At 44.9% G+C, this 18,405-nt stretch overlaps 1 protein-coding gene across 1 annotated transcript; it reads left to right on the top strand.

The window, feature by feature from the left end:
* The first annotated feature begins 9,380 nt into the window (after positions 1–9,380).
* On the top strand, positions 9,381–12,410 carry LOC103636233 (potassium channel KAT4). The gene is made up of 9 exons (XM_008658587.3): positions 9,381–9,653; positions 9,767–9,982; positions 10,076–10,231; positions 10,314–10,371; positions 10,479–10,796; positions 10,898–11,236; positions 11,327–11,362; positions 11,453–11,716; positions 11,801–12,410. Exons 1-9 carry the CDS (start codon positions 9,493–9,495, stop codon positions 12,173–12,175), a joined length of 1,923 nt encoding a protein of 640 aa, XP_008656809.1. The 5' UTR covers positions 9,381–9,492; the 3' UTR covers positions 12,176–12,410.
* Positions 12,411–18,405: the final 5,995 nt, after the last annotated feature.

Below are 18,405 nucleotides of genomic sequence, written 5' to 3'. Positions count from 1 at the left end.
GCAATGCTACTATTTCTGACCTTAGAACTAAAAATGATATATTGCATGCTAAAGTTGTAGAATTAAAATCTTGCAAACCCTCTACATCTACCGTTGAGCACACTTCTATTTGTACTAGATGTAGAGATATTGATGTTAATGCTATTCATGATCACATGGCTTTAATTAAACAACAAAATGATCATATAGCAAAACTAGATGCTAAGATTGCCGAGCATGACTTAGAAAATGAAAAAATTAAATTTGCTAGAAGCATGCTCTATAGAGGGAGATGCTCTGGCATTAAGGATGGCATTGGCTTCCAACAGGGAGGCAATGTCAAAATTAATGCCCCTCCTAAGAAGTTATCTAATTTTGTTAAGGGCAAGGCTCCCATGCGTCAGGATAACGAGGGTTACATTTTGTACCCTGTCGGATACCCTGAGAGCAAAATTAGGATTTAATAGTTCTAGGTTTTGGTTACACAAGATGTCGAGCTAATTCTCGCTATAACTTTTAGAAAAGATCAAGGCTTAGCGAGAAGAAAAGGGAAAAAGGAAAGAGTAACGCCTGAATTTGGTGAGAGAAAAGAAGAAAAAAATTCTACCCCCAAATTCAGGGCGTTACAGTGAGCCAGTGGAGCAACGGCTACTTCGCGCCAACGGTCACCTGCAGGCGCATTCAATGCGCGCCAGAAGCGCGCAGAAGTCAGGCACGCGCGAGACGGTGCACCGGACAATCTACAGTTCTTGTCCGGTGTACACCGGACAGCCAGGCGGGCCCAGAAGTCAGAAGCTCCAACGGTCGAATCCCAATGGTCTGGTGACGTGGCTGGCGCACCGGACATGTCCGGTGTGCACCGGACTGTCCGGTGCACCATGCGACAGACAGCCTCCACCAAACGGCTAGTTTGGTGGTTGGGGTTATAAATACCCCCAACCACCTCACATTCAAGTCATCCAAGTTTTCCCACTTCAACTACTTACAAGAGCTCTAGCATTCAATTCTAGACACATCCAAGTGATCAAATCCTCTCCAAACTCCACACAACGCCCTAGTGATTAGTGAGAGAGATTTGCTTGTGTTCTTTCGAGCTCTTGCGCTTGGATTGCTTTCTTCTTTCTTTGATTCTTTCTTGCGATCAAACTCACTTGTAATTGAGGCAAGAGACACCAATCTTGTGGTGGTCCTTGTGGGAACTCTGTGTTCCAAGTGATTGAGAAGAAAAGCTCACTCGGTCCGAGGGACCGTTTTTGAGAGAGGGAAAGGGTTGAAAGAGACCCGGTCTTTGTGACCACCTCAACGGGGAGTAGGTTTGCAAGAACTGAACCTCGGTAAAACAAATCCACGTGTCTCACTCCTTATTCGCTTGCGATTTGTTTTGCACCCTCTCTCGCGGACTCAATTATATTTCTAACGCTAACCCGGCTTGTAGTTGTGATTATTTTTGAGAATTTCAGTTTCACCCTATTCACCCCCTCTCTAGGCGACTTTCAGCAGCGAACCTCCATCTGACTTCTGAGAGAAGGAAAGGGGGAAAGCATTTTTGAAATGAAGGGATGAGAGCAAGATTTTTTTTAAGAAAATAGTTTTGACTCAAAAACTTTTGATCCGGCTAAGGGTTACGTCCTGCGGCCAACCTAACAGCTCTGATACCACCTGAAGCGTCCCAATCCTCTGGGACTCAAATGTGATACAATTACTAGTCCCAGGAGGCTAGTAAACACATTTATATATCAGATGATTCCAGATCTGCTTAAACGAGACAAACCTATAAAGGTGGCGATCAACTTTAAGAGTTGGTCCACAACTCGGGACATATCATCAGAGTGGGGCTGAAGCAGCCCGATATACGCAGCGAAGCAAATCAGCGGTCCAACAGCCACAGGCAAGGTTGGGAACAGTCGTAACTCTTACCCGATCTCTTTTTTCTAAAAAACAACAAATAAGCAAGGGTGAGTACAAACGTACTCAGCAACCCACCTTCACCCGCGGAATGGGGAAATCAGATATAATGCATGGAATATGTGGAGCTCAGGATATTTTGCAGAAACAGCAATATTTTATGCAGAGTTGTTTTGAAAAACATTTTGTATTTTTGCAAAGCGCATCCTCTCCAAAAGGAACAGGAAGTTTTTCAGTATTATAACAAAATCCCCTGGACTAAACCATCCAGGTATCTCAACAGTTTCCCACTGGTTTTCATTTTCAAAAACAGCTACTGGACTTCCCGTCCACCATAGCTCACGGCTCAACCGCCGAACCTTTTAAAAACCACTTTTCTCAAACGCATCTTTTTTTGGAAAACAAAACATTAATTGCCATACCATACCAGACTCGTCCATTCCTGTGGACACAGACTATTCGAATAGGTTTTCAAACTCTGCGCAGAGGTGTACACTTTACCCACTAATCCGGTTCTGCGATCTCATAGCTAGTGAGATCCGAATCCGAATCTCTTTCTTTCCTCGCACGTCCTAACCTTAACGGTTATACCGGAAGGAGTCAGGCCACCGCCATGTCCAAACTAGACAAAACATTCCCCCTCCTTATCCTCCCGGTGCTCCCCAGCCTTCATAACCCTGGGGTTGGACCGTACGAGTTTGGATTGAGTGACTGCCCACACAGTCTCGAGTGGTTGTACTTATCATGAGTACAGGTAGTGAAAGATGACAAACCGGTCCTTATACGAGGGGACAATCCTTCTGCTCACGCCTAAACCAGCTGAGCCATCACCTTAGGCCCTCCCCTAAACCAGGGAGTCCCTGATCATCCCTACTCAAAGGTGATAAGGGTGAAAACCCTTCATCATACACATTTTGAAAAGCATTTTCTTTTGAAAACTCACACCCTTTCTCAAATCATTTGTAACAAATATATTAAGGATTGATTGCGGCAAGCGGCTTGGGTGGCCATAATAACTTATCTCAAAATCATATCATGCATAAAATAACAGGCTGAGGGTTGTGGTTGAAAAACATAGGTAATTTATGCATCAAAGGGATCCAGTGAGCTTGCCGTGCTTATTCGGCGAAGGGGGAAGGGGAGCTCGCAGAACTGGCTTCTAGCTCCACTGCCTGGCGTAGACTTGCAGGTCTGGCCTCCACGAGACGACACGAACGCTCCGGTAACTATGCAACATGAATAAGCAAACATACAAACAAGCAAGTATACCAACAAATATTTAGTATAGTGGTCAAAATAGCGATACATGGATGGGTAGAGTCTTGAGTAGAATATGTGTCATGTGGTGTTGAGATACTACTAGTGGTGTAGCGGAGGTGCTTACCAGGAGGGTGGACTGGAGGCGAAGCGACACTATGTGTGTAGCCGGTAGAGCAGAGTAACTAAGTGGGGGGTGTTTGCCTTGGCTGAGGGTGTTAAGTGTGTGTGGAGAGGGAGAGGGTAGCTGGGTGTATTTATAGCTGGGTGTATGTGGTGTAGCACAGTGAAGTTCACTGTTGGTGAGAATAGTGACGAATGAATCGTCTGACTTAGTATGAACAGAAGAGTTATAGGCAGAATATGGGACAAGCGTATTTTGGGAGTTTTCTGGAATATGGACCATGCTTAAGGGATGACATGGTTGGATAGGGAATAGTTTGATAAGAATTTAGAAACGAGAATTATTGGAATCTGAGTTTGGGAGCCTGGTTCGAAGGAATCTTAAAGTTAAGCGTGCTCAACTTGGAGAAACCTGGGATGGGTGACCAGATGGGAAGTTCCCACCGGAAGGAAAATCACAGTCACCTGAGTTCGTATGACTAGAATATGGGTCTGGCTGGTCTTAGGTGGACTGGACAGCATGATGTATGAGTAGTTGAAATTTGGGGTGATCGGCTAATTGATGAATAGTAACGATGAATAGTAACGATGAATAGTGACGACGAAAAAGTTACTATAGATATCAGCGATGAGTAGTAATGATGATAAATAGCGACGATGATGAATAGTAACAATGAATAGTAACGATGGTGAATAGTGTTGGTGAATAGTAATGATGAATAGTAACGGTGGATAGTGATGGTGAATAGTCGTATGAACGAACGATGAACGATGAATAGAAACTATGAACGAATGAACGAACGATCGAATGATCGGACGAACGAACGATCGGAATTTCGGCAGCATAACGACAGGACAAAGATTATCTGGAAGAACGATGAATAGGGACTATGAACGAACGATGAACGATGAATAGGAACTATGAGCGAACGATGAACGATCGAATGATCGAATGATCGGAATTTCGACAGCATAACGGCAGGAAAAAGATTATTTGGATGAACGAACGGACGAACGATCGAATGATCGGACGAACGAACGATCGGAATTTTAGCAGCATAACGGCAGGACAAAGATTATCTGGAAGAACGATGAATAGGGACTATGAACGAACGATGAATAGGAACTATGAACGAACGATGAACGATCGAATGATCGAACGAACGAACGATTAGAATTTCGGCAACATAACGGTAGGAAAAAGATTATTTGGACGAACGAACGATCGAACGATCGGACGAACGGACGAACGAACCATGAACGATCGGACGAACGGACGAACGAACCATGAACGATCGGACGAACGAACGAACAAACTAAGAACAGGGGACGAACGATCGAAGAACGATCGAACGATCCTTGTGCTAGTGTGTGCTTGTGTGGAACATGGAGTGGGTGTGTGGGGGGGGGGAAGAGAGTTGCCATGAAATGGCTTGGGGTGGGATGAGAGGAGGCCCTTGCCCCTCTATTTATAGCCATGGGGGGATTAGGGGGAGGGATGAGAGGATTAGTGGGAGGATGAGAGGATTAGTGGGAGATTAGCATGTATTTGTTTTGTATAAGTGAGATTAGCTTGTAGAGCTCATCGTATGACACTGGAGGCATACGTATACGTATGAGCATGAGGAAAGTTATGAAGAAAATATTTATAGGGACTTGAAAAATGATTCTGAAGGTATTTCTCACGAGGAAAATACTTGGAGATATATTGGTGGAATATTTGGGCAATATTTCTGGAAAGAACTTGAGGGGGATTAGTGGGGAAATATCTGGGCAATATTTCTGGAAAGAAATTGAGGGGTGTCACTGAGGAAATATTTGTAGTATATTTTGAGGAGGATTTTAGAGAGAATATAGACCACTATATTTTACTTATTGATATCAACTTGCAAACAAACATTTTGAAACAAAATTTGAAATTCATTTTGAATTTAGAGCGAGTTTGAGAAAATTTTAGGATTTGAATTTTTGGGATGCTACAGATGGTCATCCTGAGGCCCAATGACCTAAATGAGAGGGAGAGACTCATTGTGGCGCGGTCGCCTCGCCCACTCCATTTGAACCCTATCTCCCTAATCGTCCCCACTCTCTCACAGGGGCGGGCCCAGGAATTGGAGGATGGGTATTCGGAATTTTAGTGGGCACATTTTTTTAACAGCTTAAATTTGTTATTTATGGGGTACAAATAATTATCTATCGGACACAGATATGGTATAATTTGTTATCCACAGATATGAGTATGAATATAATAAGGTATCCATTGGTAAATTTTTCATGGGTATGGATATACCGTATCCATAACTGTTACCCGATGGGTATCTGACATGAGTATAAATCTATGCCTACGAACATATATGAGTATAGGTATGGATCGAATTTTGTCTCGTAATTATGAATTTGTAAACTATATACTTGTGTCCCAACCACTTGATTGCTATCCTTAGTCACATGGTAGAAAAATGAAAAAGACCAGCAAAAAGCGAAGTTTGGGCTAAATAGCTGTAAAACGATGTTATTTTATGTTTCTACAATATATATTTTGTTGCCAAAAAATAATGGGTATTCAATTGAATACCCATGCTTCTACATGGGCCCGCCCCTGCTCTCTCATGGCCACTAGGTTTCCAACCTTCCTCTATGCTCTCTCCCTTTCTCTCACGAGTAAAAAAGTTTATCAAAATATAGTTTTAGCAAAAGCTTTTGAGAAAGGGGAGGGGGATTTCAAACTTGTGGAATTTTTACAAAGACTTTCAAAAGAATTCAAAATCTTTTTAAAACAAACAATTACAGGTGGTTGCACATGTGGTCCAAAATTTTAAATAATGTTACCAACTCATACTATGTCAAGTGTTGAACAATTTCGGTTCACATCTTATAAACACTTGAGAATTAGCAAACCACTTACAATTTTTAAGTTTCATATTTGCTTTGGTTGTATTGACATCAATCACCAAAAAGGGGAGATTGAAAGGGAAATAGACTTTAAAAGCCATTTCTATAATTGCTTTGGTGCTTGATAACCATCACAATTCACAACCATCTAGACCAACTAGTTTGCTAAGAATATGATCATAGGCCCATAACATAACAAAAGACGATGAAAAGATTGACAAAACTCAAAGACTAAAAATGCTAGGGTCACGGACCGTCCGACATCAAGGGCGGACCGTCCACGATACACTTTTTAGAATATGGACAGAAATTGTGTTGATTCACTCGGTTGTATTACGGATTGTTTGGATCCTGGTTAAGTACCGTTCGAACATCTGCGAGGACCATCTGGCTATAATTTGCGGACCGTCCACAGATTCAATATCAGATCAACCCGAAGTTTACAAGTTGAAAAAATGGATTTTAAAGCAAATCACGGACCGTCCGATACCTTAGGGCAGACTGTACACATGATGTCACTAAGGCCAAATAGGCGTTGATCTGTTAGTTCTAGCCCTTGGATTGTCAGTTATATCCATTAAGCTGTCAGATCTTACTGTTGTGAGAGGCTGGACTGTCCAGGCCTAGCCCACGACCGTTCGCTAGGGCATAGAAGCTGCAGGAAGGTCTTAACGTTCAAATGTATAGTTGACAGCTATAAATACCCTCAACCAGCCCATTCATGGCATCCAAGTATTTCATTCACTCTCATTCAATACAAGAGCTAGATAAAATATTTATATATTCTTTGCAATAACTCCAAGCCATCCAAAGCCACACAAGTGCCATATTCAAGAGATTTGAGCTAGAGAAAAGGTAGTGCCATGTGTGTGTAATCGTGTTGAGTTGGTTGTTGTGTTCTGTTGCTCTTGTGCTTGTGTTTTCATTCTTGCATTTTTTGTAAAGGCCAGCAAGAGGCTCTGTGTTGTGTGGAGATCCTTGTAGAGACTTAGGTCCTTTGATTGAGAAGAAAGAGAGGGCCTGACTTTTATCTTTGGAATCGCTCAAGAGGGTTGAAAGAGACTCGTCCTTAGGGACACCTCAACGGATATGTAGGTTTCATTTGGAAGTCGAACTTCGGTAAATAAATCGCTCGTGTATTTTGTGTTGTATTGCTTGTGATTTATTTCTCCCTTCCCTCTATTAAGTTCTATTGCTTGTACTTGATTCTAAATCATTTGGGTTGCTCCCAAGTTATTCCGCAATCATAAGAGCAACACTAGCAAGAAGAACACCCCTCCCTCACTCTGATTAAATTGCATCTCGTTCTAACGCCTAACCAGGGTTCAAGTTTTTGTATTAAATGATAAATTTCAGATTTTGCCTATTCACCCCCTCTAGGTGACTTTCAGAAAGCATTACCTCTTCTCACCATTAGGGAATATTTCATCAACTCCTCCATTCAATCATTTGCAAGCATCCAAACAAACTGCTAGTATAGGGAGGTATCCAATAGCCTTATGCAACTACTTAATGAACCAAATTAAAGGTCACCTAGAAGGGGTGAATAGGTGATGCATGTAAAACACAACTTTAAACACAAAATTGGTCTAAATGAATAATTAGTTTAATAACAAACCAAGTAAGTGAGAGAAGAAGAGAGAAGTTCTATTCACTTGATGGCTCTGACAAGTTATATAGGCACTGATTGGTTTGGTGCACAGACCGAAGCTGGCTCACGCAAGTCTGGCCCGTCAGATACGGCAAACCTGAGCTTCTCCACGCATGCAGCTAAAGGGTCTTTTTAAGCCTGTTCTGCACCCGCGGATGCAATCCACGCCCTCCGTATTCACGCTACCAAACACAAGCTGGTGCTTGGTCAATGCACACAGACAACCTAGCTGAGCACCCGCGGACAACCAAACACGCCAATAAAAAACTAGGACAAGAGATAATGAAAGATAGAACTTGTATAGGGGAAGATTAATCACAAAGAAACAAGGACAAAAGACACATTGATTTTAGGGTGGTTCGGTCAAGCATCAAATACTTGTCTACTCCAAGTTGTGGTGTCTTATAGAACAAAGAACTGGAAGGCTACTAATGATGACATGACATCGAATATATCATCATTATTGAGCTAGGATGTAATCGGTTCAACTAGAGTTACTCTCTCTGTACTAAAATATAAAAGCTCCAGAATTCAACATTTGTAGCAAACTATAGGGTAAAAACACTAAAAAAGGCAAGATTCACTACCATCGCCTGAATATGGTAATTAGGAAGGGTTATATACATCCTTTGATTCATATGCTAAATAGGAGTATATTCTATAATTACTTAGATAGCATATTTTAGGACTATATATATATATATATATATATATATATATATATATATATATATATATATATATATATATATATATATATATATATATATAGGGAGTGGATAACAAGTCAAGTCTGGCTAGTTACGATTGGAGCGATTCCAAGGTAATAAATATCTGCTTTCTCTGACAAAACAAAAAGGGAAACAAAGAGTCGAATCAAAGATGAAGGATATCAGGTATTAACTCCCGGGGAAGTGAATATTTGGAATCCGGAGTGAATCGAACTGCATCCCGATGCAAGCGCCGCGCGTAATATTACCCTGTCCTGCAAAGAAACGGGAAGGAATCTGACTTGGTCGGCTGCTTCCAAATAAACGATCGGGGTTCTCCTGTTAATAACGTGTATTAACTTGGGCTCTAGGCACTCGCTCAATCTCGCCGTACGTGACGCCGCCGTCTCCTTCGTCGTCCAGCTCCCGCTTCCCGCATCGATTGGCAGCGTCGTCCCGTACGTACGTGTAGCGCCGCCCCTGCAGGCTGCACAGGTATGTATAGTATGTATATTAGCGTACGCGTGACTAATGCAGATTAGAGCTAGCTAGTTTCGGTGTCTTCTCGAGGAGCTAGCGGAAGAGCGCTGTAGATTCTTGGATGGATCTCGATCTTCATCTGCAACAATATATATATAGATGCATTAGAAGGCGCTGGTCAAGCCTAGGACAAGACAAGTTATCTGGATAAACCGCTACTAGCGCTAGGGCTAATCCAATCATTGTCACAAACAAATATTATCGCCGCGCGTCTTAAAATAGCTGAATTATTTGGAGGGTCGGAGTCGGACAGGCAGATCGAAATGCGGCACCGTTGCATTGCTTTTATCTTCATGCAGCGTCCATCGTCCATCGCGCCCGATAGAACTAGATAGATAGATAGCTACTGGTACTATATAAACACCCCACCGTTCAGGTCACGGCGAGGGCAGCTAGCTTTTGCTTCCAACCAGCGGCAGCTAGGCCGCAGGCGGCATGGCAAGGACGCCAGGGGCAGATCAGGCGGGGAGCTGGGCGCTGCCGAGCATCGGCCGCCGCGGCGGCGGCGTTTCCGGCGACCTCCTCCCGGCGTTCGGCGAGCTCTCCCCTACCGGCGGTAACAGCAACACCATCAACCCTTACGACTGCCGCTACAGGTGCGGCCGACGACGCTTGGCCGGTTGCGCTGCTGCGCACGCACGCACGCATATATAATTACAGGGTGCGCTGACGCCTGCCGCCGGGGTGGGAATATCTGTATCTGTATCAGGTGGTGGCAGAGTTTCCTGATCGGTCCGGTGCTCTACTCGGCGTGGTCGTCGCCGTTCGAGCTGGCCCTCGACAGGGCGGCCACCACGCCGGTTGTCGTCGCGAGCCTGGTCATGGACGCGTTCTTCGCCGCCGACATCGCCGTCTCCTTCTTCGTCGCCTACTTCGACAGATCCGCCAATCTCTTCGTCGACGACCGCAGGAAGATCGCCACCAGGTAACTAGTTAGCTGATCGGCCATATCGTCAATAATCTTACGCACGCCGCCGCCCGACAATCTGTACACAAAATATAAAGATCGCGTCATCAGGTACCTCAAGCGGCCGTCGTTCGCGATGGACGTGGCCTCGACGATCCCGTTCAACGTGATCTACCAGCTGGTGAGCGGCAGGAGCACTGGGTGGTTCAGGTACCTCAACCTTCTCCGCCTGTGGAGACTGCAGCGCGTCAGCAAGCTCTTTGCGAGGTACGTACGCGCGCCACGCCATGCATGCCTCGCTCGATCTCCATGCATATGCGTGCAGTTATACTCCTTCATGTTCCTGCAGGTTGGAGAAGGACATACGATTCGACTATTTCTACACCAGGCTCATCAAGCTATGCGGCGTGAGTACTGCGGCTACTAATATATCATGGCATTATTGGCATCGTGCCATCGTGTTTCGTTTACACAGAGTTTAATGTCTCTGGCCGGCGCTCTTGTTTCCATGCAGGTGACGTTGCTGGCGCTGCACTCCTCGGCGTGCATCTTCCTGTGGATGGCGTTCCACCACGGCGACAGGGAGCACACCTGGCTCGGCAGCCAGGTGCGCGACTTCGCGGACGGCAGCGTCTGGGTCAACTACACCTACGCCGTGTACTGGTCCATCACCACGCTCGCCACCGTCGGGTACGGCGACCTGCACGCCGTGAACCCCGGCGAGATGGTGTTCGCCACCTGCTACATGCTCTTCAACATCGGCCTCACCTCCTACATCATCGGCAACACCACCAACCTCGTCGTCCACGCCGCAACCAACACATTCAAGATGGTATGTCGATCGTCGATCGATCATAAGGCGGCCGGCGGTGGGCTAGCTTCTGATGCATATGCTTCTTCCTTCCTTAATTGTATCGATCTGGCGGACCGCAGAGGGACATGGTGCGGCGGGTCTCGATGTTCGGGAGCGTCAACCGGCTGCCGCCGGAGCTGAGGGAGCAGATGATGGCGAGCGCGCAGCTCAGGTTCAGCACAGCGGAGGTGATCCAGCAGCAGCTGCTGTCCGACCTGCCCACGGCGCTCCGGTCCCGGGTCGCGCACCACCTCTTCAGGGACGCGGTCCAGCGCTGCTACCTGTTTCAGGGAGTCTCCGACGACCTCGTCGTGCGGCTGGTTTCAGAGATGAGGGCAGAGTATTTCCCACCCCAGGCGGACATCATCCTCCAGAAGGTGACCTCCACGGCCTGCTACATCATCGTCTCCGGCTCAGCGGTAAGCACTGCACTGTCTTCTCTCTACAACCTTATATATCCTTGCTCCAACACTCTTCATGCCGATCCTGCTGCTTGCTTGTTGCTTCAGGACGTGTTGACAACAGCTGACGATGGAACAGAGAAGGCAAGCCATTCAAACACCACACAATAACGTCAAATTGCAGTGGCGTTCTTGATTCTTTTTTGATCAGCTGTGTTTGCTGCCCTCTTTCAGCTTGTGATGAAGATAGGGCCGCATGGCATGGCAGGGGAAATGGGCGTCATTCTGGGCGTCCCGCAGCCGTTCTCCGTCCGTAGCAGGAGGCTCACGCAGGCCTTGTGCATCAGCCACAGCCATCTCCTGGGGATACTCCGTTCCAACACCGCAGATGCCAACACCGTATGCGCCAATTTTGTTAAGCAGCTCAAATCTCTCAAGGAACTGCAGGTTGCAGAGGATGCGCCGTTTTTCGAGGAGACATTTTCCAAAACAAGCATGGTAAGTACCGTGGGGCTAAAAAAATCGAAACTTGCAATGTGAAGTCTGAAACTTGGTGTGTGACAACGTGTCTTGTTTGTCCAGGATGAGCTTCAGATCGGCTCCATCTTTCAACAGCTACTTAACGACGGCGACGCTGCCAGGATGATTCCAAGGCAGAATCAGAAAGCCACCTTCGGCACCGAACAACACGAAGAGACCGCTCCCTGCATGTTGCCGCGTCGACAAGGCGGACTACGAGTGGTCATTCATGATCGCTTTCCCAGCGATGGCGCGGAGAAGAACCTGGGCCATGCCGCGGGGAAGCTTGTCCTCCTTCCGGATTCGCTGCAAGAGCTGATGAAAGTAGCCGAGGTGAAGTTTGGGAAGGCGCCGAGGAGGGTGCTCACCGTCGAGGGCGCCGAGGTCGACGACGTTGCCGTGCTAAGGGATGGAGACCACCTGGTGTTGTGTTGCTAGCAGTAGGACTGATCAGTTCAAGTAGTACAAGCACGCGCAAAGCGTTTCACCTCTTCCTATTCTTGATGTTTTACGAAAGAGAAAGGAGGAAAATATAGTTGAGAAAGGGTGAAAAGAAGGGGGGAAATCTATGCATCCTGCTGCAAACCCACTCATTTTGAGCAATATGTACGTGTGTCATGTACAATTGTAAACTATGACATCTTAAAATTACAATATTTCAAAACTACATTCACTTAGATGGTGTCCAGCAACTCACTCATTTTGAGCAATATTTATTTACAATATGTACAATTATAAATAAAAAAGTTGTCAACTACAAAGTTGAATAACTTTTAAAGTTTTTCAACTTTTATTTTGCTACCTTTTCATCTGAAGTCGTTTGCAAAATTTATATTTTAAATTTGACAAATTCATATGCAATTTTTAGAGCCGAAATGATTCCAAATAAAAACTTTGTCAACTACAAAGTTTCATATCTTTTAGAGATCTACAACTTTTATGTTAATAGTTTTTTCATTCGTGGTCATTTGAAAAAACTCAAAAAATCATAATAAAAATGATTTCTAGTAGCAGATTTTTTAAAACGCATGTAGAAATCATATTTTTATAGGCGGTTTCTTAAGAAAATTGTCTATAGAAATCATGCGGACGGTTTTCTTAAGAAAGTGTCACTAGAAATACCACTAGCTCGATAACCGTAACCGCCTATAAAAATTAGACTTCACACCAGGCTTATTAGAGTTGTTTTCTAATACTTGTGTAGAGTACGTATGTGTGTGATTTCGTTGCGTTCGAGCACTACCCGTGTATTTGGTTCATGTATCGTTGGAGCTTGGTCCATCCTAGCATGTATCCACCGGGCCTGTATGCCGGGAAACGCTCGATATCTACGTATAGGTGGAGCCTGGCTGGAGGCCTTCACCTGCACGCGTTGAGCCTGGTCTAAAATCTAGTACAGGTAACCAAACAGCTTCAAAGTAAAAGATGTTGCGTGTGCTAATGCATGTGCTCGCTCGAACAGGCTACCAATCACACTATACATGATCTTGCTTGTACGTACTAAGAAACTAAGGTACCATACCAACAGCAGGCACGAAAGCCCTCATGTATACTTCCTATGTATCAAAATATAATTCGTTTTAAATTAAATACACATTTATTTAATAATCTATAAATGTAGCTTGTACGTATGTTCGGGATGGAGTTGCATTGCATTGGACGTGGTAGTCTGGTAGACGAGGAATCACATCTTGACCAGCACAGCATGCATGTCCTTGTGATTAGTAACTATGAGGCACATGATGTTAATTTTATAGGTATAATTTTCTATATTTAAGTTATTATATGTATGATTATATATTTCTTATTTTATTGGTTTAATTTGTTGTACGGTTCGACAATTAATATTATTGGGACAAACCATCCGACAAATATTTGTTATCTATCCGAGTAATATCTGATATTCATTTCTTATCTACCCGAATTATTACCTAATCTCGTCATGTATTCGTCCCTAATTTTAACTATCCATACCTGGTTCCATATCCAGGAAAATTATATTAGGATATGTTTGGTCGTAATGACAGGACGAGATAACATAGACACGATCTCTTATATAAGACTACTAGGGTTTCTATATTAACAATATGTACAATATCTATCTTCCATAAAACACAAACACATATGTATTTTAGTTATTGTAAGTTAAGCCTAGGAGACAAAGGGTTCGAACCCTAGGCTGTGTTTATTTTTTTGTATTTTTCTATCGGTGCGCGTGGGAAGGAGACGCGGAAAGATATTCCCACTTAAATATAGTAGAGATTTGGATCAAAGTCAGGAATTAGGGAATGACCATCGCAGTGACATCCCCAGCTCATCAAAATTGGACGGATGAAAGGAGACGTCGAGGGACGTGGGTGTTCCGGCTGTCCCACAAACAAACACACCATAAGAACCTAGAAATCTTTAGCCATAAACATTGATGTACCAACTCTCTGAAAATGAACCCATTGATAAATAAACTTTTGGCTTCCCCTAATTTTGGTTGCGCAAGAATTTAAAGGCAGTGTGTCGGACACCAAAATGAGCGGACGATCTGACCCGTGGGCCCGGAGGGTCCGCGTGTCCCGACATTAAATTAACTCGGATGTTTATGCTTACCTCGTGCGTGGTTATCCATCTAATCACGTGGGAGTTTGTTGGCTATCTCTTAGGAAAAGGTCCAGACCTCCTCCCCTATAAATATAAAGGGGTACGGCCGATTGAGAACCCTCGAACACATTCCAATCGAACCAATTACCTTATTTACTTTTCCTGCCCTAGGAGTAGATGTAGCATAGTTCTAGTTATAGTCTTCCACATATCCACCTCCACTCCTATTCGACTCTACGTCGTCTAGATCCGTCTTGGGTGACCTGTCGATCCCAAGACGACCCTAGGATATCACCCCTCCCGGGGGCAAGATCTAGTTGTCTATCCAAGACCTCTTCCTCGAATTGATATCTTAATTCCTAGGTGAAAGGGAATTAGGCTTACACCTATTTCCTAAATAATTTTGGTGGTTGAATTGCCCAACACAAATAAATTGGACTAACTAGTTTGCTCTAGTGTATAAGTTATACAGGTGCTAAAGGTTCACACTTAGCCAATAAAAAGACCAAGAACAGGGTTCAACAAAAGAGCAAAGGGATAACCAAAGTGTGTCGTGGTTTGGCGCACCGGACTGTCCGGTGTGCCACCGGACAGTGTCCGGTGCACCAGGGGACTTCACGCTGAACTCCTCACCTTCGGGAAAATCCAGAGGCGCTCCGCTATAATTCACCGGACTGTCCGGTGCCCCAGGGAAGAGCGACTCTGGAACTCACCAGCTTCGGGAATTCGCTCCGCTATAATTCACCGGACTGTCCGGTGTGCACCGGACTGTCCGGTGAGCCAGAGGAGCAACGGCTACTTCGCGCCAACGGTCACCTGCAGAGGCATTAAATGCGCGCCAGAGCGCGCAGAAGTCAGGCACGCGCGATGTGGCGCACCGGACACTCTACAGTACATGTCCGGTGTGCCACTGGACATCCAGGCGGGCCCAGCGGTCAGAGCTCCAACGGTCGGAACCCAACAGCCTGGTGACGTGGCTAGCGCACCGGACACTGTCCGGTGTGCATCGGACTGTCCGGTGCACCATGCGACAGACAGCCTCCACCAAACGGCTAGTTGGGTGGTTGGGGTTATAAATACCCCCAACCACCCCACATTCAAATCATCCAAGTTTTCCTACTTCAACTACTTACAAGAGCTCTAGCATTCAATTCTAGACACACCCAAGTGATCAAATCCTCTCCAAATTCCACACAACGCCTTAGTGATTAGTGAGAGAGATTTGCTTGTGTTCTTTTGAGCTCTTGCGCTTGGATTGCTTCTTTTCTTTCTCAATCTTTCTTGAGATCAAACTCACTTGTAATTGAGGCAAGAGACACCAATTGTGTGGTGGTCCTTGCGGGAACTTTGTGTTCCAAGTGTTTGAGAAGAAGAAGCTCACTCGGTCTTCGTGACCACCTCAACAGGGAGTAGGTTCGCAAGAACCGAACCTCGGTAAAACAAATCCGCGTGTCACACTCTTTATTTGCTTGCGATTTGTTTTGCACCCTCTCTCGCGGACTTGATTATATTTCTAACGCTAACCCGGCTTGCAGTTGTGATTAACTTTGAGAATTTCAGTTTCGCCCTATTCACCCCCCCCCTCTAGGCGACTTTCAATTGGTATCGGAGCCCGGTGCTTCATTAGAGCCTAACCGCTCGAAGTGATGTCGGGAGAACACGCCAAGAAGGAGATGGAGACCGGCGAAAAGCCCACTACAAGCCACGGGAAGGCTTCATCGGAAGAGTCCCGCAACAAAAAGAAAGGAAAGGAGAAGAAGGCCTCCTCCCACAAGTCGCATCAGAGTGGCGACAAGAAAAAGAAGATGAGGAAGGTGGTCTACTACGAGACCGACACTTCATCACCTTCCACATCCGGCTCCAACGCGCCCTCCATAACTTCTAAGCGCCATGAGCGCAAGAAGTTTAGTAAGATCCCCTTACACTACCCTCGCATTTCTAGACATACTCCATTACTTTCCGTTCCATTAGGCAAACCGCCAACCTTTGACGGTGAAGATTATGCTAGGTGGAGTGGTTTAATGAAATTTCATCTAACCTCACTCCACAAAAGTATATGGAATGTTGTTGAGTTTGGAGCACAGGTACCATCCATAGGGGATGAGGATTATGATGAGGACGAGGTGGCCCAAATCGAGCACTTCAACTCCCAAGCCACAACAATACTCCTCGCCTCTCTAAGTAGGGAGGAGTACAACAAGGTGCAAGGATTGAAGAGCGCCAAGGAAGTTTGGGACGTGCTCAAAACCGCGCACGAGGGTGATGAACTCACCAAGATCACCAAGCGGGAAACGATCGAGGGGGAGCTCGGTCGCTTCCGTCTTCGCCAAGGGGAGGAGCCACAAGACATGTACAACCGGCTCAAAACCTTGGTGAATCAAGTGCGCAACCTCGGGAGCAAGAAATGGGATGACCACGAGGTGGTTAAGGTTATTTTAAGATCACTTATTTTCCTTAACCCTACTCAAGTACAATTAATTCGTGGCAATCCGAGATATACACTAATGACTCCCGAGGAAGTAATCGGGAATTTTGTGAGCTTTGAATTTATGATCAAGGGCTCACGGAAAATCAACGAGCTTGACGGTCCCTCCACGTCCGAAGCACAACCGGTCGCATTTAAGGCGGCGGAGGAGAAGAAGGAGGAGTCTACACCGAGTAGAACACCCATCGACGCCTCCAAGCTCGACAACGAGGAAATGGCGCTTGTCATCAAAAGCTTTCGCCAAATCCTCAAGCAAAGGAGGGGGAAAGATTACAAGCCCCGCTCCAAGAAAGTTTGCTACAAGTGTGGTAAGCCCGATCACTTTATAGCAAAATGTCCTATTTCTAGTGACAGTGACAGGGGCGACGACAAGAAGGGGAGAAGAAAGGAGAAGAAGAGGTACTACAAGAAGAAGGGCGGCGATGCCCATGTTTGTCGCGAGTGGGACTCCGACGAAAGCTCTAGCGACTCCTCCGACGACGAGGACGCCGCCAACATCGCTGTCACCAAGGGACTTCTCTTCCCCAACGTCGGCCACAAGTGCCTCATGGCAAAGGACGGCAAAAAGAAGAAGGTTAAATCTAAATCCTCCACTAGATATGAATCCTCTAGCGATGATAATGCTAGTGATGAGGAAGATAATTTGCGTACCCTCTTTGCCAACTTAAACATGCAACAAAAAGAGAAATTAAATGAATTAATTAGTGCCATCCATGAGAAGGATGATCTCTTGGACTCTCAAGAGGACTTCCTAATCAAGGAAAACAAAAACATGTTAAAGTGAAAAATGATTATGCTCTAGAAGTTGAAAAATGTGAAAAATTATCTAGTGAGCTAAGCACTTGCCATGAAACTATAGACAACCTTAGAAATGAGAATGCTAATTTGTTAGCTAAGGTTGATTCTATTGCTTGTAATATTTCAATTCCCAATCCTAGAAATGATAATGATGATTTGCTTGCTAGGATCGAAGAATTGAATATATCTCTTGCTAGCCTTAGGATTGAAAATGAAAAATTGCTTGCTAAGGCTAAAGAATTAGATGTTTGCAATACTACAATTTCGGACCTTAGAACTAAAAATGATATATTGCATGCTAAGGTTGTAGAATTGAAATCTTGCAAACCCTCTACATCTACCGTTGAGCACACTTCTATTTGTACTAGATGTAGAGATGTTGATATCAATGCTATACATGATCACATAGCTTTAATTAAACAACAAAATGATCATATAGCAAAATTAGATGCTAAAATTGCCGAGCATGACTTAAAGAACGAAAAATTTAAATTTGCTAGAAGCATGCTCTATAGAGGGAGACGCCCCGGCATTAAGGATGGCATTGGCTTCCAACAGGGAGGCAATGTCAAACTTAATGCCCCTCCTAAGAAATTGTCTAATTTTGTTAAGGGCAAGGCTCCCATGCCTCAGGATAACGAGGGTTACATTTTGTACCCTGCCGGTTATCCAGAGAGCAAAATTAGGAGAATTCATTCTAGGAAGTCTCACTCTGGCCCTAACCATGCTTTTATGTATAAGGGTGAGACATCTAGTTCTAGGCAACCAACCCATGCTAAGTTGCCTAAGAAGA

Source organism: Zea mays, chromosome 8, assembly GCF_902167145.1.
Source record: "Zea mays cultivar B73 chromosome 8, Zm-B73-REFERENCE-NAM-5.0, whole genome shotgun sequence".
In the NCBI taxonomy this organism is placed as follows: domain Eukaryota; kingdom Viridiplantae; phylum Streptophyta; class Magnoliopsida; order Poales; family Poaceae; genus Zea; species Zea mays.
The sequence above is the reverse complement of the archived record's forward strand: the minus strand, read 5'-3'. Positions and strand labels throughout refer to the sequence as shown.